General features: G+C 36.8%; 2 protein-coding genes across 4 annotated transcripts in view; both read right to left on the bottom strand.

Annotated features, from left to right (window-relative positions):
- Hspa14 (heat shock protein family A (Hsp70) member 14) overlaps positions 1-21,364 on the bottom strand; it is a 29,888-nt gene extending 8,524 nt beyond the window's left edge. Inside the window, exons 1-10 of one of the 2 annotated variants that reach the window (XM_046448347.2) lie at positions 21,205-21,364; positions 19,922-20,002; positions 19,766-19,848; positions 11,447-11,495; positions 11,221-11,326; positions 10,169-10,259; positions 8,020-8,124; positions 6,813-6,974; positions 5,281-5,436; positions 3,296-3,398 (exon numbers count right to left, since the gene is read on the bottom strand). In XM_046448347.2, the coding sequence (XP_046304303.1) occupies positions 3,296-3,398; positions 5,281-5,436; positions 6,813-6,974; positions 8,020-8,124; positions 10,169-10,259; positions 11,221-11,326; positions 11,447-11,495; positions 19,766-19,848; positions 19,922-20,002; positions 21,205-21,261 (993 nt within the window). In that variant the 5' untranslated portion in view covers positions 21,262-21,364. The remainder of the gene's footprint in view (positions 1-3,295; positions 3,399-5,280; positions 5,437-6,812; positions 6,975-8,019; positions 8,125-10,168; positions 10,260-11,220; positions 11,327-11,446; positions 11,496-19,765; positions 19,849-19,921; positions 20,003-21,204) is intronic. The other variant, XM_046448348.2, reaches the window with a different exon arrangement.
- On the bottom strand, positions 13,107-19,976 carry Msantd7 (Myb/SANT DNA binding domain containing 7). 2 transcript variants are annotated; one of them, XM_046448349.2, is made up of 4 exons: positions 19,922-19,976; positions 19,766-19,848; positions 16,934-17,668; positions 13,107-16,397 (listed from the first exon to the last, which is right to left on the bottom strand). In XM_046448349.2, exons 3-4 carry the CDS (start codon positions 17,493-17,495, stop codon positions 15,874-15,876), a joined length of 1,086 nt encoding a protein of 361 aa, XP_046304305.1. In that variant the 5' UTR covers positions 17,496-17,668; positions 19,766-19,848; positions 19,922-19,976; the 3' UTR covers positions 13,107-15,873. The 2 variants fall into 2 exon arrangements, with proteins under 2 accessions (XP_046304305.1, XP_058436498.1); XM_058580515.1 differs by lacking the exon at positions 16,934-17,668 and having other exon boundaries at positions 19,922-19,937.
- Positions 21,365-21,596: the final 232 nt, after the last annotated feature.

Genomic DNA, 21,596 nt, shown 5'->3' with positions numbered 1-21,596 from the left:
CTGAAAGGGAAGAGGTAATTATTTTAAAGCAGATGAAGTTGAAAATAACCTGAGAGAAGCAGGGTGGTTCAACTCATCATTCAGAGTGGACTGGTGCTCAGAAGTATCCACCAAAACCAAGGGCAGAGCACAGAATCAAACACAGGGCTGGGGTTGTTTTCACATGGAGTGACTGGACCCCTAAGATCTCTCCCCTGACTCAGATAGGTGGCAGCACATTATTCCATAGTTATGGGAACTTAGAAACAAATGTAGAGCAGCTAGCAGGGGAGTCGCAAGGTGCTGAAAACATGGGGAAGAAGGGAAAGTGCATATTCAAGAGAATATTCAACCCTGATGCTCTCTGTCCTCAGGCCAGAAATCAAACCCGTTCTTCTGAAGCAAGAGAACAAAGGATTCCTTCTGGAAAAAATAATCGTTCCTAAGACTACATCTATAAATACTAAAACTAGCCGGCAATGGGCACAAGCATCAAGAACACAACTTCTAGAGGCAGACTGCCTGAATTTCAGTCCTGACATGCTAGCCTTATAGCTGTGAGCTAACTGCTTAGCCTCTGGGGAAACCTTAGTTTCCACATCTGAAAATGCAGATAACTAGTTCCTACATCCTGGTGCTTTTGTGAAGATTAAATGTTTTAGTGCATGTGAAGCCCAATCACTCATTACCCTTTGCTGTAAGAGGATTATCCATCCCTGCCTATTACCTGACTTTGTAGGTAGGGGATACTTCCCTGCCTGCCTGTCAGGCCTAGCCATGATATTGAATATGAACGCACTGTCATACATATCTAAAGAAAAGCTTTAAAAATAGTGTGTGTTCTTAAGTGTTGTCCCTCCTGCCCTTTCCCATGAGAACTGCATGTCCCAGATAGCTGCTCCTATATCCTAGAGCTGAGATTGAGCAGCAAAGGGAACAGAACCATGGCAGCAGACTTCCGGCCACCTGCCACACGCAACCCAAGTAAGAAAAAAAAAAAAGTTTGCTCTAGAAAACCACAAAAATTGAGGGCTGTTTAGTTATTATAGAAAAGTAAACAAACTAGAGACACAATTTCATGTTTTTAAATTCTCAAAAGCCTGTTTTTAGAAATACCCAGAGAGGGGATCTTTAACAATGTTCTTAGTCCTAGGAAGACAACTGACACTAATTGATCAGTATGCCCCACACTGTACTATAAATGATATTGTTTATTTCTTGTAATAATCCTATATAATAAGTTATACTACTTACTTCTAAAGTATTACTACTCTCTTATAAGAAATAAAGGCCTCAGGAAATAAAGTGATTTGCCTAATCCAGAACTATCAGAACTGGAGGACTCCAGTTCAGGCAGGTGATGTCTAAGGCCACATCTTCTCCACTGCTGTCTTATACTATTATTCTCATGCTTCTCTCCTGTCACCCATCGTTAGCCTTTAAGCAACTAGTACAATGCTTGGGATATTATAAGTGTCAAAACAGTCCCCAAAACTTATTGAACTGATTTGCAGAAACCAGTTAGAAATTTCCATCATATAGAATTCACCAAAAAAGCTAAAAATATAAAAACTTTCAAACTATAGACAAGTTAAAATAGTATTATTGTTTATCATACAGTAAAACAAAGCAGCTGAAGAAATCAGAGTAATAGATCAATAGATTTAAACTGACAAATGAAATTTCTGTATTTCAAATATTCTTTTCCATAACAGAGTCAAAATTAAACAGTAAGGAACATGTCTCAAAAGAAGATTATAATAAATGATAGTTAAAACTCTTGACTATATAAAATATCCACCCAATGTTTTTAAAAGTATTATGATTTAAACTAAATTAGATTAAGAATATAAAATGAATTTTATACACAAGGAGATACAAAATCAAATAAACATTTAAAAACTAATCTAGCAATTAGCCGGGAGCAGTAGTGTACACCTGTAATCCCAGAGGCTCAGGAGGCTGAGGCAGGAGGATTTCAAGTTCAAAGCCAGCCTCAGCAAAAGTGAGGCACTAAGCAACTCAGTGAGACCCTGTCTCTAAATAAAATACAAAATAGGGCTGGGGATGTGGCTCAGTGGCCAAGAGCCCCTAAATTCAATCCCTGGTACCCAAAATAGTAATAATAATAATCTAGTAATTAACAAAATAGATACCTTTTTTATTTCAACAAGCAACTGGAAATTTATCTTTAAATGATAAAGTTTAGTGTCATCAAGGTTACAGAGTTGCATGAATAGTTAATTCAAGTCTCTTAGAAAGTAATTTGAGGTAAAAATAGTCTTGAACTATTTATACTTTTGACCCAGTAATTTTACTGTAAGAATCTACTGGAAGAGATAATATCAAATATGGTACAGGCCTGTGTCCAAAGGCATCAACAGGGGAGGAAAAGTCACAACCTACGTGTCCACAAAACAACAGTAAGACAATTCATGGTGCCTTTCCTTTCTTAGGATATTAACAACCTATTTCAAAATGTGTTTATGAGAATTATACAGTCATACGGAGAAAGAAACTGACTGTATTATTGTACGTACAAAATTTGAACTATTATTAAAAAAAAAAACCCAAAAACCATGGCTAGCAAACAAACTTGAATACACACAAATTCAAAATATTTTGTAATATAATATGGGTTGGATTTTGGTATTTTCTGAATTTTCTTATATGAATAATTGTTACTTTAATAATGAAATTATTAAAAAACATTTTAAGTTTATAAAAAATTATCAATGGATAGAAATAATTTGGGGGAAAAAATAAAACTAAACAACCTGAACGCTTTTGAGAATATCAAAATTCTTTCCTAAGCAAATAAACAGATGTGGTATGGTGTATAATTTAAGGGCAGGCTCAGGAATGAAAAATCTTGGCTCTACTACTTACTAACTGCATCAGCAAGTCACTCAATTTCTGTACCTCAGTGCCTCCACTTATAAAATGGGGATATATAACAGAGCCTTCCTCACAGAGTTGTTGGTAAGTAGTCAACAAGTTAATGTATATAAAGTACTTAAAAACAGTGCCAGGCACATAGCATACTTTCAAAAAAAGTATACTAGAAAGGAATTATTCCTTTCTGGGAAACTGGAAGGGGAAAAATATATACATATATATAGAAAATTGATATAGATATATATAATCTATCTCCATAATTAGAGATCACGAGTCATTAATCAAAGTTCAACAAAGCTTACTTATTCATTAATAAAAACTCTGAAAGTACAAGCATAAAAATACTTTTCTGTACCAAGAGCTATTTTCTAAATTTCAAATCTGAAACTATTCCAAAAATAAAATATAAATGCATTACCTTGTTGATATCATCTGCTGTAAATCCACTTTGATCTAAGAGTTCTCGTATTGCTTCTATACATTTATTAAAAAGAGGAGAACAAAGAAGCTCAAATCTTGCTCTGTACATGAGTACACATGTGAACACACACATAGAGAAGAAAAACACAAAAAGTAAAGGCTTAGTATAATCAAACTTACTTTTTTGTAAAGAACAATGCCAAAATTTAATGTGATAGTTTTGGAATGATAGGTTTACAATCAGAGTAGGGTATTTATTAAACAGTGCAATGTCATGGGTGTGTGTCAATTTAAGTTATTCATCTAGATGTTTATAAAAATATTTAATATCAAATCCAGGTGGGAAGCTCTCATGCCTATGGTCTATTTATAAGCTTTCAAAAAAAAAAAAAAAATCTAAGAATAAATACCCAAATTGGAGCATTCACAACAATAAGCCTATTGACCCTAATCAAACCATCATTAGGAAATTTTTGCTACTTTTATATGTTAAAGCATTAAAATTATTTATTATTTTTCATTATACTCTCAGTTGTACCTCAGTCCTTATGCACTAAGAAATTTGAATACTAGTGTATAATAAAATTTTTAAAAAGATTCATGTTCATGAAAATATACTCCATAATCTCATACTGAACTTCTTAATTGTAGATGAATGATTTTAAAACTCGTGTTATGTACAGATATTAAACATACTCTAAGAACTTAATTTACTTAATGAAAAGTTATAAATTCCCTCTTCTTAATTAATTGCTGATATTAATAAGCAAACACATACTGAGTACTTTGACAAATTTAATTTCAGGGCATCCTGAAAATAGATAATCTACCCACAAAGAAGTATCTATTCAATTTAATTAACACCGTCTCTGTATTTGGGGGCATGGCTTAAAATGTGTTTTTACCCTAGAACAGTGCTGCCCAACAGAACATTCAGCTAATCACTAACCACATAGCACTACTAAGTACTCGAACTGTAGCTAGTGGTACCAAAGAACTGCATTTTTAATGTTATTCTTTTCCTGATTAAATTAAATAGCCATGGGTGGTTAGTGGCTATTGTATTAGGCAGCACTAAAACTCAATTAGGAAAAAGAGATAGAAAAAGAAGGTAAACAAACATAGTGAGTAGAATCCTAAAAATTATACAATGCAGCAACACTTCAAGGCTTTACTATGTTTGAAAGTCACCTGCCAAATTTTTGGGAGATTTCAATAGGCTAACTAAAGATGGCTATTATTACTATTAATAAACACTCGATATGAAAGACTGGGGCAATGTCCAAAGTACAATGCAATCACTTATAGACAATGTCTTAGATTATGTAAAAGATATGGCTATTAAAAACTGTTTTATGTACACTAAATCTATACTCACTAAGTATCATAAAAGCTATTAAAATGTAAAATACTAGGGCTAGGGGTGTAGTTTAGTGGTAGAGTTCTTGCCTAGCATGTGTGAGGCCCTAGGTTCAATCACCAGTACAGAGTGAAAAATAAAAGATATAAAATACTAATGATGATGGGCAGAGTAAACAAAAACAAGAGAGACATCAATCTTTACTACTGTGTTAACAGTTGAAGAGCTAAATTTTAGACTCAAAGTACCTGGATTGAATCCCAGGCCCATCACTTCCTAACTGTATCACACCTTGGGCAAGTAATGAAACCTGTTTCTGCTTTCCCATGTGTAAAATGAGAAAGATAACAGTATCTATCTCTTAGGGCTGATATGAGGATTCAACTAGTTAATCCAAATATTTAAAATACAGCTTGCTATACAATGCTTACTATTAAGTAATATTGAAACAGGAGACGCTCCACATAGAGTTGGGATATGGCTCAGTGGTCAAGTGCCCCTGAGTTCAATCCTGAGTACCAAAAAAATAAAAAAATAAACAAAAAAGTTTAAGGTGAGAAAATCATACCCACATAAAATGCTCTTGGAATGATTTATTAAAGTTTTTTGAACTTCAGTTTTACCTAGACACATTGCAATCAAAATCTTGACCTTCATATAAGGAGTCAAGGAAACAATTGGCACTTCCTAAGGTTGACAAAGAATGTTTTGCGACTTCAGCACTGTTCATCAGTTTCATCATGGCTCGGGCATTTCCCCTCACATCATGTTTGAAGGACCTAAATTAAAAACATAGCCTTTGAAATTTAAAATTACTGGGTCATTTAGAATTTAATGAAATTAAAACCTAATATTTGCTCTTAGAGCAATAATAAATTTATGAATCAATATTACATACCAGATGTTAGTATTTGGCTTCTAATCCCTCTAAACTTTCCTAGGGATATTTTTTTGCAATTAAGAGAAGGGTCCATTTGAGAAATAACCAATTTACTTAATATTTTGAATTAGTGTATTATGTAACCACAATAATAGACAGTAATTTGAAGAATGTAGAATAGATATCCTTTTGCAGGTGAGACAGATAGAGGTTGAAGATTTATGTAATTGGGTCTGCCTCCTATCTCACCCTTTACAATCACAACATAACCACTGTTTTAATTGCATAAAACTATCTTTTGAGCATTTAAAGAACCCCAAAACTTAAATATGCTTCTCGAAAGAAATTTGACCCAGAAAATATGTAAAATTAAAGTTCCCCTATCTCCAATGTTCATTAATTTTTAAAACTGTTTGATCAATTGCTTTGTTAAAATGACAAAGCAGTGTAGATCTTCATCAAACAAGTGAGAAATTACCTTTTTTTCAACCAATGAGTTTGGTGAACTAGTGAAAATGCTATTTCAACTACAGGTTTTGTTTTTTCCTTAGATTGTCAATGTCTAATACAATATAACAAAACGTATACTACATAAACATATAATAAACATGCAATATATTTAACTTTTGATATGTCCAAATAGGATCAACACTTTAAATGGAATGATTACATACAGTAATAAGACTCAAATATTCTTTGTGGTAGATTCGTTAAAATAAATACTCCAAAAGATATTAACTCACTGGGATATGATGATAACAACACAATAAAGCCATCACCAGACCCAAACATTTCAGTGGCTATTGGTTCCTTTGCACTGAGTGAGAAATTCCAGCACCCTACACTGGGCAGCTTGGTCTCTTCATCCCAGGACATTGTAACTTTTCACTACCAAAAGAATGGGAATCTTGGGGTTGGGGTTATGTAGCTCAGTGGTACAGCGCCTGCCTGGCATGTGTGAGGCGCTGGGTTCGATCCTCAGCACCACATAAAAATAAATAAATAAAATAAAGGTATTCCATCTACAACTAAAAAAAGAAAAAGAATGGGAATCTTCTTGAATCTTCAGGCTGGATCCTCCCTGACCCCACTATCTCCTGCTAAGTCAAATGTACATAAATTAGTACCCATCTTTCCTATTGGTAGTTCCCATGCACTGAAAAAAACCCATCTTCATTTGCAGCATAGTAATTTAAAGCAAATTAAGGGAAAATTTTTTTTATACTTGAATAGCAGCCTCAATCAAAATGTATTATCTAGACCATTAAAACTCACCTCTGGAACTCAGAAGCTAGATACTGTGCTAAGGTTTCTGTGAAATGTGCACCACCGATGTTATCATCAGTGTTTGTTGAAAGAACCCGATACATTCCACTGTTAACTTCCATGACACTGAGAGATAAGGATGTTCCTCCAAGCTTAAATACCAAAATATTGCTTCAAGAGAAAGATAAAGTGAGTAGGCTATCAGAGAATCACAACATTCTAAAGCCAGGTGGGATGGTAGAAGTCACTTAACTTAATCCCTCTAAATTGCAAATGAAGAAACTGAAAATCTCAGAGGAGTAAGTTGTCTACAGTCCCTTAGATATAATCCAACTTTAACTTAGTGCTTCTGAATTCAGGCCAATGTTTTACATAATCATGCTAGTAAAACTATATTTTTCTGAGTAATCATAGTCCAAAACACTACTTTTCAAAATAAATCAAGAATTATAATAAATTTTAAGAGAACTGAATATAGAAATTCTATGTATTATGCAAGTTACTACAACACAGTCTATACAGATTAAAACATATACAAAACGAGAAGTTAAATTCTTATGTATCAAAATTCACACTTATTGATATTTCTATCTTCATCTAGTTTGCCTAAAAATAATTTCCTAGTGATTTATACATATTAGTTTCTTCAACATGAGAAACTGAATGAGGTGAAACCATTAAGGAAAGTTAACACAATATATTATATCAATTAATTTCTCTAAAGTTTTGTGATTATCACACCTATTAAGACAAATGTTGACAACTAAATTGTAGTAAGTATATATTTACTATTTCACCATCAAAAGAATGGCGAATCTTCTCAGATCTTCAGGCTGGATTTCTCCCTATCTCTTGCCAATACAACTATACATAAAATATAATCACTTCTTCTAAGCATGTCTAATAATTGGAATTGATAGTAAAATGAACAATGTCCTAGCTTCCATTGGAACTGGGCTGGACCTGTAATTTTCCAATATTCCTCCAACAGAGAGAAGTGCAGAAAAGATCAATCTCCCCTCCTGTTATGTCCTTTCCCTGCTTTCCCAATTACCTCTTTCTCAATAACTTGAAAAACTCTAGGTGGGAGGTTTATTCTCTCTCTCCATAAAGGTGAGAAATCACTGCATTAATAACAATCCCTATTTACATTATTTCCATAATCTAAAAAATTTTCAAAACTGAGAAAACTTATTACTGCAAATATGGTCTTTACCTTTTTCCAGTAGGGGAGTCTTGTCCGATTCCATAAGCAAGAAGAGCTGCAGATGGCTCATGTATTAAACGCAAAACATTAAATCCAGCAGCTCCAGCTGCTTCTCTGTGAACAATTTGCTTTCAATGAGTTTAATATCACAATGTTTAAACCTACACCTTTAGAAAAGCTCTGATGAAAAAGTATGCAATAGGAGCTGGGGTTGTGACTCAGTGGTAGAGTGCTCACCTTGCACATGTGAGACCCTGGGTTTGATCCTCAGCACCACATAAAAATAAATAAACAAAGTAAAGATGTTGTGCCCATGTATAACTAAAAAAAATTTTTTTTAAAAAAGTATGCAACAGCAAGCAAGATTTCACAAGTAGACATGAAGCAGACATGAAGTGCAAGAAAAGTAGAACATCTGAAATGGAAAGTACTCTTTCAAGAGTTCACTTTCTGTTCAAAGTTACAATGTTCAGAGTTCATTTTCTTTTTTTTTTTTTTAATATTGAGATTGAGAAAGCTTTTTTTTTTAAAGAGAGAGACAGAGAGAGAGAATTTTTTAATATTTATTTTTTAGTTTTCGGCGGACACAACATCTTTGTATGTGGTGCTGAGGATCGAACCCAGGCTGCACGCATGCCAGGCGAGCGCACTACCACTTGAGCCACATCCCCAGCCCCTAGAGTTCATTTTCTTGACAAAGAAAATATTATGGGTTTATACCAAGTAAGAAAAATAAAGAACTCAAAAATGTCCATGCTGGGCTGTGGTTATAACTCAGTGGTAGAGCACTTGCCTATAAATCAAGAATTATAATAAATTTTAAGAGAACTGAATATAGAAATTCTATGTATTATGCAAGTTACTACAACACAGTCTATATAGATTAAAGCATATACAAAACCAGAAGTTAATTTCTTATGTGTGAGACACTGGGTTTGATCCTCAGCACTAAATAAAAATAAATAAATATATTAAATAAAGGTATAAAAAAAACCATCAGAGTGGCAAAATTAGAAAAAAAAAAATGTCTGTGCTAAGAAGAAAAAAGTTCACTTTTTCTGTGAATTCTTTTTGGGCTCTCAGTGTTTAGAAGAGATGCCCTCCTACGTGTTATTCAGAACTTTCACAATTCAAAACACTGATCACACTCTTCCCTAATTGTCCTGCTAATTCTGTGAGGTCAGAACCATGTCTTATTTATCTCCATGTATTCAAACCTGAATACAATGTGAATTAAATAGTAATCAATAAACACTGAAAAAAAATCTAAGCTTAAAATTATTATTTTTATTTTTTAATTATAGATGGACACAATATCATTATTTTGTTTATTTATTTTTACGTGGTGCTGAGGATTGAATCCAGTGCCTCATATGTGTGAGGCAAGCACTCTGCTACTGAGCCACAACCCCTGCCCCACCCAAGCTTAAAAATGTTATAAAGACATTAAGATAAATTCATAAAACAGTTTGGAATTTTCCAATTTTTTAAAATCTAGGGTCACAGTTTTTAAAGGTAAATATTGCAATCCTCTGTCTCAGAAGCAACCTCCATGCATGTCAAAGCCCCTGATAAAATCTCTGATGAAAAAGCAAAGGCATGTTTCCCAATTATTCTCATGATCACCCATAAACACGAAATGTTAACTATTTTTGTTTAGATGTTATGATTTAAGATGATGAAATAATCAGAAAATTTTGCACAATTGAACAGTCTATGTAATTCCCACATAAACCTCAATTACATGAAATAGGCAAAGTGATCCATAAACATCAGTTTAACTCAGTAATTAAAAACATTTCCAATCAAAACAGCTAATAGGGTACCACACATCTAACTTTTTTGTTCTCTTGATATTTTGTAAAAGGAAATATTATTGCCATACTATGGTATTTATAAACATTATTTATTAGGTAAGTTGGTTTTTTTAAAATATTTTTTTAGTTGGAGGTGGACAAAATGCCTTTATTTTTCTGTGGTGCTGAGGATAAAACTCAGTGCCTCACCCGCATTAGGTGAGCACTCTACCACTGAGCCACAACCCCAGCCCCAGGTAAGTTATTTTGAAATACAATTTTACCTTTTACTCTATAGTGATACCAAGAAATTTGTATTTCTCCTAATTAAGCATATGAGATAAACTCTGTAGTATACTTACCCAAGAGCATTTTTTTGTTTTTCTCCAAAGTCAAAGGGAACAGTAATAACTACATCATTTGCATCTGAGCCCAAGACAGAATGAGCTGTTTCTGTACATTAAAAAAATAAGAAAAAAGAAAAATAAATTTTGATGAGAAGAAAAATATTAAGCAATACTTTCTGAGATTTTTAAATTTATGCCAAAGATCATCTCACTAAACAAATATTCCAATTCACTGGACTGCCTCACCCTGTCAATTTTATAAATCATAAAGTATGATTTTGGTGATAGCTTGTGGACACAGAACTAGCTACTTTTCAAAGAGCCTGACTCCCCTCCAAGTTTCAACCATCTTCCAAATTAGATTAAATTCATAGAGAACGAGCTACTAATGAGTCAATGTGAAGATATAGCATCATGTTATTTCAATACAAGGGCTGCCTTCCACCTCACAGATTCATAAATGACCCTTATAAATAATCTATTCCAGAATTTCCCAGCTTGTTCATACCTATTTGATCTGCCTACACTCCTGTTCAAAGTGTGCTGATAATCTTAAGAGATATAATATTTGTCATTCATGTTTATTTGACTGCTGACTATTAGGAAGTTTTGAAAATGCTCATCTAACCCAAACCATTTACATTACAGTGTGGACAGGCCTATTCTGAAAATACGAAATTCTCCAAGTCAATGCTCAAAAAGTTTTGGATTTTGGAACATTTCAGATTTCAGATGTTTGGATTGGGGATGTTCAACTCCAAGACCTCTGCACATATCCTCAAATCTGAGGAACTCTGAATTCTGAAGCAATCCTAGTTCCAAGCATTTCACATAAAGGATACTCAATGTGAATGTAACAAGGAAATCAAAGTCACAGAAGATAAGTCATTTAAATATCAAGGTTACAAAGTGAGCTAGTGGCCAAAACCAGTTCTATAATATAGGTTGGGTTCTACAGTCAGCTGTATACTCAGCTTCTCCCATAAGCCAAAAGTATGTCATCTTTTTCTTAAGGTCAACGTTTTAAAGATCATTCAAAGTTAATTGTTTTCTCTTTTGTTCAATACCTTTCATTTTACTAAATATCAGTCTGGCAACATCTTCTGGATTAACAAATTTTGTTTCTTCTCCGGTATCTATTTCATATCGTAATTTCCCATTTTTCTCAACAACCTAGAAAAGAAATTATAATTGTGCTGAGCAATAATTTTTTTAATATAGTTTCAAATCAATATTACATGATCTTTGGCAATTACTTGTGTGACAGGAAAGCAATAAGAGAACCATACTCACTAAACATTTACTTTCCATGATGTATTTCTGAGCTTGTGGGTCATCAGAGCTGTCCATAAAGAGAAATATAAAGATAGCTAATTATTAAAATTAGTATTGTAGATTTGTAAAGTTTAAAGATCACTACATTTTTCAATATCACTGGACAAACATTAAAATATCAACAAAATTATTAAACTGCTTAATAAAAAATTTTTTCAATTACAGAAAACAGAATTAAATGGAGTATTTAAATGGTTATAGTAATTCTACTAAAGTACTAAGCTCCACATTTGAAAGTAAATAACTCTTATTCTGATCTTGCCAATATATTTTGAGGCAGTTTTTCATAATGTCAATGATTTTATATCTTACAATTTCACGCCTATAATCCTGAAGACCCAGCCACTGAGATAAAAAGGACAAAGGAGATAACATTGTAAACTAAGGGCAAAGATCTAACATCACCTTTGTGGCTAGATTTCTGAACAAAAAAATCAATACCCCAAATCAAAAGACCAAGCAAAAGTATAAATGTTTGTATATGGAAAGATAGTACTGCTATATCCAGTATAGACAGTTCTATAATATCCCATACAGACTATTAAATAAATGTATATGGCAAAGAAAACATGAAAGCAAGGACTGTTTTGTTGCTCAAGATTATATCAATTTACAGAGTATTTTCACATTTATTACCTATTTGACCCAAAAATTCATTTGATGGCCACTATTTTAGAGATAAACAGGTTCAGAGAGGGGCAGACTCATAATTCAAAAAGGTGCAAATCCCCTCAGCCTTTCACCACTAATATGGTAAATGACCACTATACTTCTACCCCTGCAGGGATGAGAATCTCTGATCCTTAGCTAAATTCATCTAGAAGTTAAGATGAAATCGATTAGCATCTCTACTAGTAGTTATCCAAGTAGATATGGCTATTATACACAGAAACAGTCTAAATTGTATATTAAGAGCTAAAAATTAATATTGACTCATTGTGGGTTACACAACATATAAAGACCTTTAACCAGGTAAACAAGAGGAAGACAAAAGGGTTTAAAATGGACTAATTTGGCTTATAATTCTAGTATACTTGCAGATTACTCTTCCTTCTCTATTCCCTAAAAAAAATCAACTAATGGGAGGAGAAACAGGTAAGGAGCCAGCCCAAAGTGACATAGTTAAGTAAAGGCTGGCATCCAGATATTCAATACAAAGTTTAGTATTCAATAACTCCTCTGCTCCTTTTTTCTAAACCAATATTAAGACAACATTCCAAGTATTTTTAGGAAAAAAAAAGATGAAGTGTGCCTACAGTGGGATTTTGCACCAATACTACAATTTCAGCATGACACTTTGACACTGGCTATTTTCTTTAGGACAGAATTAAGTCAACCAAGATAATTTATTCAACTATGTGTAGGTTATCTACCACTTGGGATAATTTTCAAGGAAAGATATTTTTATTCAATTCACAGATCTTTTAGAAATAGAAAATGATTTCTTAATTGCCATGCAAAGAGGCCCTCTTTTATATGCAAACAGAAAGCACATGTTGCTCTTAAGGCCACATACAGGCAAGACACTAGAGACTCAAAAGCAGAGATATGGAAAGCAGAGAACGGAGGTGACACAGGTGCACAGATATCTTCAGAAAGTAGCGGACTGACCCACAACTACACACAAGTAAAAACTTTATTTGTCCACACTCGGATTAAATTACTTAACAGAAAAACAAACGTGGTGGAAGCTGGTCTACATAGCACCTCATTCATATCATGGTCTTTAGGAGGCAGCATGAATCCTACCATTGCATCACAAACTTTACCAGTAATACCACTTTTTCCTCTTCCTCAAGTAACCCTTACAGTCATCAGGCCCCCAGGCATGGCACACACCAGCACTCAAGTGCTACAGGGTCTCCATCCCCACTCCTATTACATTTTAGTGCCTACATGTTTAACAGTGCTTTTACATTCATCTGTTCATTGGATCCTCACAACACCCCTGTGAGGTAGGTAGAACAATTGTTAGTTTCTCACTTTAGTAGTAATGGTTGGGCCTGGGGCTTAGGTAGGATTCCCAGCTTGCTTTCTTGTACATGGTCTCCCTTTATTACAAATTCTCTCCCTTTAATAGTCTTAGCATATTTTCCTACTACTTCTTAAGGACCTTTCCCTTAACTTTTATTCCCACATTATGGTTATTTCACCTGTTAGATATTCACAATCTATCACCAAAGTTTAATTCCACTTTTGTTCTTCAGCACTTTATTATCTTAAGTAAATCCCTGCCTATGTACTTTGCTACAATTAGTAGTTTTATATGGGACAGGTCCAACTCTCCTTCAAGTACTTCCCTGTTTTCCCAGATAATCTATTTATCTACATTAGTGTTAGCCAGTTACAACTGACACATCTTTCCACATAACGGCCTAAAACAATTTAAACAATGGATATATGTATATCCATTTCAATGCCTTAACACATGCTTCTTGAAAGTAAGGAATCTGTAAGCATGATGCAGTGCTTAGAAGTTCATGGGTACATTAATAAACATTAATACCATAGGGTGCTCCCTTAAAATACAATTGTTGCCAGTCTTTCAAACATACATTAATATGCTGCTGTGACTGAAAATGACAATTAAGGTTTCATTTTCATTTTTCTTTTATTATGCTATTAATTTTTTTTTAAGAACTGAAAGTTACTAGGAAGAAAATCATCTAGTACAAATCTCTCAAGTAAGAAATAAACAAATAGTGGCACAAAAAGGGCAAGTGATTTGCCCCATGAAACAAACCATGGCAGAGATAGTCTAGGAGTTCTAACTAGATTCCAGTGCATTCTACCACACCAGCTGGTTCACATATCCACCAGTCATTTATCAGAGCAGCTTGCTTGTTAGCTAGCTGTTCACAATTTCAGGTAGGTCCTAGTTTTGTATTTCTTTATCTATTTGCACTTCTGGGATTTAGATATGAACCCAGACCTGCAGTGTACAAAACAAAACCTCTCCCTATGTACTTCCATCCCACCTCCCAGATTCTTGACTGCAGGAAACTTTTTAAATCCAAGACTCCTATTTGAATTTCCTGAAAGTACTAAGTAAACCACTGACGGTTTTAAGTAATGACTTTCCTTCTGAAGTAAACTGGAAGTGTTGCTTATCTCACTAGAGAATGTGTGTGCTTGGGTGAGGAAGTATGTTTAATAAGGGCTGTGCGTAAAAGGAGTTACCTATTTGCAGGCTGTTCCTGTCCACAACACCCTCTAATGTTCTCAGAGCTAACAGGAAACAAAGTTGTTCTCTTCCACTAGATGCCACTAACTACTTGAACTTTTATTTATACCACTTGAGAAAAAGTGATTGACCATGGAACGTTCCCTGAAAGGAAAGTTTGCTAGGACTTGCCCTTTATAACAGGCTAGACAAAAAATAAATAAAATAAAAATAAACCAAAACCAAAGCCAAAAAAGAAAAAAATTAGCTAATAGTAAGTTGGAAATTGACATAATCCAAATTGTTTCCCAAATATTCCAATGGCAACCAAAATTTAAAGATATAACCTGTGCACACAAAGGAATCCAAATGATATGAAATGCAAAGAATTTACTTACACTATTTTATAAAACAGCCAATATTTCACCATATTGAAGATTATCAATATGAACCATAATGCACTATTTTGGTACCTAGTCAGTTCTTAATTATATCCTTGTCTTGAAAGAAGACTAAGAACTAGTAAAATGAAGGAGGGAAAGCTGGTTTGACTACTAAAATAGGGCACCTACTAGTAGATATGTCAGAGACACGGCAGTTAAATTATAGAAGACAAATACATGTTGTGCCTATGCGAGTCTAATGAGCCACAGAGGGATTTAATAATTAAGATCTCATACTCCATGAAGCAAATTAAACAAGTCAAGATTCAAGCAATGAGGTCATGGTACATGGCCATATTGTAAACTAATGTGCTCACCCTGGCCTTGCCAAAGCCAAGTTTATATGTGTAATAACTTACATGTGTATAGTGCTTTTAAACGTTTAAACCTTTCACATCTATTAGCCATCTGATCCTCACAACAACCCTGTGAGGTAGGCAGGGCAGGAGTTATTATCTATCCACCATTTTACAGATGGGGAAACTGTTGCAGAGAGGTAAAGTAAATTGCCTCATATCTGTGACAAAGCCAGGACAAGTTAGCTCACTTGAACTTGGCTCCATCTGTTTTCTACTAGGCCACCCCTCACACTTCTGAAAGGTCTTTCAATTAGTGGAGAATCCCAGGAAAAGGAATTTACAAGTTGACTCCCTACTACTATATTAATGGTTCGTCTACTCTTTTTTTTTCTGATATAGAAAAGATGTCAGAGTACTAGAAGACAGGTATTGGAAGTAGATTTCTACCGTTTAGGAAATATATCCTTTTGAAACCAGTTCCTAGCTTTTGGTATTTGAAATCAACCTTTGAAGCAATTTTTCGAGCCCTAGCTGAAAAGCACCAGTTGCCTCTTCCACTGCTGTCGCCAGGCGTCTGACTGCGATGACAGCATCCCTGCGCAGCTCATTGGCAGCGTCTTGCTGGGCACTGGCCTCCTCACCAATAGCAATCAACCTGTCCAGTTTTTCTTCCTCACGCTTTGAAAGTTCTCGTGCCAATCTCCTGTTTTCTGCCAACTCAGCTGCAATAGTTCTGGCCACTGACCGCCTTCTTCGCCTTGCCCACTTTGGAGGGGGCTCACTGGTCAAAGGCCTATCCTCGCTAGAGACAAAACCAACTCTGGAAGAGGAGACCGGAGGCCGCGGTGTGGAGGCTACACAAGGAGTGTTTCGGCTGGTGCTGGTGCAGGGACTGGGTTCACCCGACATACCCCGTCTGGTCATAGGGCTGCTCTGACAGAGAGCAGCTGCACCTCTGAAAAGGTTGTGGGAGCTGCTGTAGCTGGGGGTCCCTTGAGAGCACCCTGAAAAACAAAGCAACAACGTTGCAAAGAGGACACTCCTGGTAAGGGAATGCTTGGAGCCAGCAGCAGAGTTACAGCAGAGTTTTGAGACAGTTACAAAACTAGGATGATTCTTGGAAAGGCCTCTCTCCACAAGGGAATGGAAATCATTCTTCAATCGGGACATTTTGGCCTATTGTTGTCTCGACTCCAAAAATTCCCCCCCTGCCTTGCCAAACCCCTTTCTACTAGCTATCCAACCCATTTGATTCCCACAAATTCCGAACTCCCCATAAGAAATAATGGGGAAATGCTTTTTGGTTCTAAAAAGAATGTCTTCCATTTTCGTTCCAAGAATTAAGGAGTTCTAATTTCTTACATACCTAGGGTGGTGGCTTTTTAAAACCTTGAGCCCTTTATCTTATTATGAAGTTAAAAAAAGGGTGGGATTGGGGCAGGAATAAGGCCTATGCTAAAGAGGGCACTATCCAGCCACTCATTGCTGTTTGGAACCAAGTGACTCCGAGACCCCAATTCTTCACATGCTTGGGAGTTACCTGCACCCGAGGATTCAGCCCAGGAGTCCTCGAGGTCACTGGATTCTTGCATCCGGTCACTGATTCTCAGCTGACAATCCTCATCTGATTCCTTAACTGTTTTCAAGATAGTCTGACGATCAGCTGTCTGATTCCTTTTTGCTTTCAGAATGCTGGTTCCCTCTTCCCCTGGGATGTTAGAGGCAACTAAGTTCTGATCACAGTGCTTGGCCCAAGCAGCAGCCTCCATTAAGTTGTCTGGGTCAGTCACTATCTGATTTCGGAGAAGCTGATCCAATGTATCATAAAATGGACAGTGAGGTGGATCACCCATACTTGTGGCATGTGCAACATAGGCCTTTAAATATAATGCCTTCAGAACTTTAAACTTGGAGCGGCACTGACGTTCGGTGCGGCGGAAGCCTTCCTGCTGCATTCGCTTAGACACAGCCTGATAGACATCTGCATTATGATGCACAGTCTGGAGGCGTTGAATATACTCTGCCTCGCCTAGTATGGAGAGAAGAGTTCGTGTCTCCTGTCTGGACCACCGGATGCCCGCACTGCTATTAGAAGTGGCCATAGTGGGTTGGGAAGGAAGGAAGGAAGGCTACTGAAGCAAGCTCCTGGCAGCAAGGTGCAAATTTGAAGGTGTGGGGAAGCTCTGTGTACTCTCAGTACATTTCCAGGAGCCAGCCGATTCTTCCCTCTCAGGGCTAATTGTTGAGATGCCAGGTCCAAGGACCGCATTTCTGGCTGGAAAGCCACAGGGGAATGAGAGTTACAGGGAGGGCAGCAAATTAAGTAATGCTACCTGTGAGTAGATCATAAATAGGCATGAGGCCAAGACTGAGAAAGCCCAACTTTGGGAGTTTGCCCAGGGTGGGTACTGGATCAGGGGGCTTCACAAAAAAACTGGCTTCCCCACAAAGAGTCAAATGCTTTCAAGATTAACACCTAGTACAATTATGGGTCTGTAAAAAATCCCCATCCTCTAGTAAGTAGACAGGCTAAAGAGAAAAATACCCTGGACCATGAGGTAACTAACTCTAGAGAAGTACTGGCAGGACCAGGGTGTAAGCAAAATATATCTGAAGGATACTTGTCCTTTACTAACCTTAACCCAACTAACATGTTGTGGCTATTTGTTATCCATCTGACTGCCACTATTGCACTTCTTTACTAAAAGGTTACTTTCAGGGCCAGAAAAGTTGAATTTAAGTTGTTCTGCTAATACAACACTTTCCGCATAACATGGCAGAAGACAGCTACTTCATTACTCTAACCATCCACCCCCAAAAAGCAGCATAAAAGAAACAAAACAAAATACACCTATATATTATTGGCTACCAGGCAACAGATCTATGCAAATATTCTGTATCTTGGCTATATCAGTATCTTGATTGTGATATTGTCCTACAATTATGCAAGAAGTTACTATTGGTGGAACTGGTAAATTCAATAATATATTGGATGCCTCTGTTTATTTCTTATAACAGCATGTAAAATCACAATTATCTCAAGAAATCAAATTGTTGGCTTCTCAGCAATTCCGACTTCAAGACCTATTATAATCACTTGCTTTTTTCCAGTTCATGATTTGAAAAATATTTGACACTAGCCAATTTGTTTCTAGCATGCTTTGAACTAAGTTTTACCAACAGGTAAAAGGATATGGGAATAAATTTTTCATCACAAATATCTGAATTCTCTCCAAAATGCTATAATTTTTGGCTTAGTCTCTGGACATCCTAAGGTAAAAATATCAAGTTGTATTTAATTAAACACAGGCAAGAGATAATTTTATAAAATCCTGCACATGTAATAGAAATAAACATCAATCTGTAATCTCTAAATCTTAAAATCAACACAAGGATATGTCCACTTAAATTTTCATTAGATAAAACAGAAAGTCAAGGGCTGGGGGTATAGCTCAATGGTAGAACAACTTGTGCATGTAGCTGGGTTCAATACCTGGCACTAGTAGGGAGGCAGGGAAAGGACAGAACCTGGGGCTGAGGATTAGGAAACCTGAACTGCAGTCTTATCTACTTCACCTTTCTAATTAATTTAAATATGCCACCACTTCCATGTACCATGATTTGTTCATCCATAAATGGGGAAGGATAGTACCTGCCCTACCAATTTCTATAGAGATGTTCAGAGGATGAAATAAAATAATAGATGTGAAAGCACCTGAAAATTTAAAAAACACTCTATCAGGTACTACTACTCTAGTGAAGGAAAACCATTAATTATTATGATAATCTATAATTTGAGGAGACAGAAGTCTGAGGAAGCAAGCCTCTTTAATCTTCTAATTAAAGTGAGAACAGATGATTAACCTGATTCTTACATAAGACATTAATTAAGCCGTTTCTCTAATGATTAAATTTGAAAGCCAACTGGAAAAGTCAGTTCCCAGAAAGTGTCAGAGGGCCTTAAGAAAGAAAATCAATAGCATCTACATAAATTATGACCAATTATAATGGATCTTGAAAAATCCAAGCACCATGCAACGAAATCTTCAAGTTCCCACAAAATCTTTCAAGTTCCCTCAGTTAAGAAAAATAATAATTATATAAAAATGTGAAAAGTCCAAATTACCACCTCTGGCACTCAATACCAACAGATCTGTCAGCAAGAAATCAAATATCTAAGTGAATTTCATCCTTGATAAGATCCAACAATAATAATCAAAAGAAATAGTCCTACTGGGGTAGTCTCAAAGGACTCAGTCATAAAAAGCAACAAAATAACAAACTGTTAAAGTTCCATTTAACTTCATATTAAGCCTAGAATTTATAAACATGTTTTTGTTACCATATTTAAAAGTATCATTTTGTATCATACCTTCTGCCAAGGATCTGCTTTACTTTCATTACTGTATTTGAAATATTTCTTATTCTACTTTGTTTTGCTGCCAATCCCACCACCTGAAAAAGAGCAACATATATAATGCATGTAATTTCTCATTATTTCTAAATACAAAAATGAGGAGAACTGTACCTCTTCGTTTTCTGAGTAAGCAACAACAGCTGGAGTAACTCTATCACCTGCATCATTTGCAACCACACCAGCCCGGCCATCCTAGAGAAAAACACAACAGTATTAGTTTTTTAAAAATAAATGTGGGCCAGTATTTGCCATCTAGATGGAAAGAAAAGTTACTATTATCAATATTTTAAAATGGTAGATGTAATTACCACTACTAATTTCCTAGGTTTTATGGTAGGTTAACTTCCATGAACAAATGCCTCCGTTTTTCAGTCTGCTCTGCAAAGTCAACTATTGAATCAAACATAATAACAACCTTGCTATACAAGATAATAACAAGCATCTATTACATCAGGCTATCTATCTCCTACAAATACATCTTTCTTCCCTTTTCCACAAATGAAGTAGTACTAATCCCTGTGGACTTTCCTTAACAAAACATTTGACATTTAAATGCGGGACTAGGAACAAGGGAATTCGTTATTATTTTCCCTCTATCTTGTTATTGATGAGAGAAAGGCCACAACTCCTTGTTGAACTCTCAGAAAGCCCATGTCCGAGGAGCACTTCCGATCTAGTTGCTTCACAGCCAGGCGCGCGGGGCTCACTTCCAGATCTTCGCACCCCTTCCCTCTGGATCCCAGACACAAGGCCAAACTCAGCAAGTCCTGTGGCCCTGACGTCAAAAGGACTGCCCACCCCTAGGAATCCTGAGATCGTGACGTCACAGAGCCCCCTCTGAGCATCTGCAGCCCTGATATCACTAAGACCCCTCCGGAATCCTGTGGCCAGGACCTCACGGGGATCCTGCGGTCTTGATATATCCAAACATCTCTGCCTCGGGGATTCCTCTGGGTATTCTGAGACACTGAGGTCTCCCGAAACCCTCTAGGCATCCTCTGACCACATCCCCGAGACCTCTCCAAGCAATCCCTACAGTTACGAAATCTCCAGGCCTCCTCCGGGCACCGTGTGACCCTGACATCCTTGGAACCCCTCTGGGCATCCTGTGGCCCTGTAGTACCCGGAACCCTCCCGGCTTCCCTTAGCTCCGACGTCCCCAGGATACCGTTGGGCATCCCCGAAACCTGAGCATCTGCGAAGACAGAAGCCTCAACCAAGGCGCAGCGGGCTTGCCAAATAAGCAGCGGGGGACGAGGCCGGGCCTCCTCGGCCCTTCGCCTCCAAGCGACGTTTGTAGGCCGTCAACTCGGCGTCTTTACCTGTGTATAACTCGGTGCCGAGAACGGGGTACCTGACATGAAATCCATAGCCCAGCGTCCTCAGCGTCTCACCTTATAGACGGCCACACAGGCTGATGTGCAGCCCAGGTGGACTCCGATGGCCGCCATGAGGCGGCAAGGACAGCGGCGGCAGTAACTAAGGGACCCCCAGAGGCAACAGCTACCCGCCACCGAACAGCCCCATCAGGCACCGCGGAGACTTCACGTTCCCGCCCGCCCACTGCGTCCGGTCTGTCGAGCCAGCCTCCCATTGCCACCAATCAGCGTGAAGGTCCTGCCTTCCTTTCCGAAAAGTCAGCGAATGGCTTTAGTGCGTCTCTCCGCGCTCCCCCGAGCCGCACAGCGCGTGCGATAGTGCGCACGCGTAAACTGGTCAGGGACAGGAAGAGGGTCCTCAGCTCCTCCCCCTTTCTTGTGCCTTTCACAAGAGCCAATAGAAACTC

The sequence above is a fragment of the Marmota monax genome, unplaced genomic scaffold (assembly GCF_021218885.2).
Source record: "Marmota monax isolate L192 unplaced genomic scaffold, Marmota_monax_Labrador192_F-V1.1 WCK01_AAM20220418_F8-fsc00066, whole genome shotgun sequence".
Classification (NCBI taxonomy): Eukaryota; Metazoa; Chordata; class Mammalia; order Rodentia; family Sciuridae; genus Marmota; species Marmota monax.
Note: the sequence above shows the minus strand (reverse complement) of the source record. Positions and strands in the feature narration are given on the sequence as shown.

Coding starts and splice junctions, on each gene's coding strand:
- Msantd7 (XM_046448349.2), bottom strand. CDS start 17,495: ATGGCCACTTCTAATAGCAGTGCGGGCATCCGGTGGTCCAGACAGGAG. Junction 16,398..16,933: donor GGCTGAATCCTCGGGTGCAG/GTAACTCCCAAG, acceptor TTTGTTTTTCAG/GGTGCTCTCAAGGGACCCCC.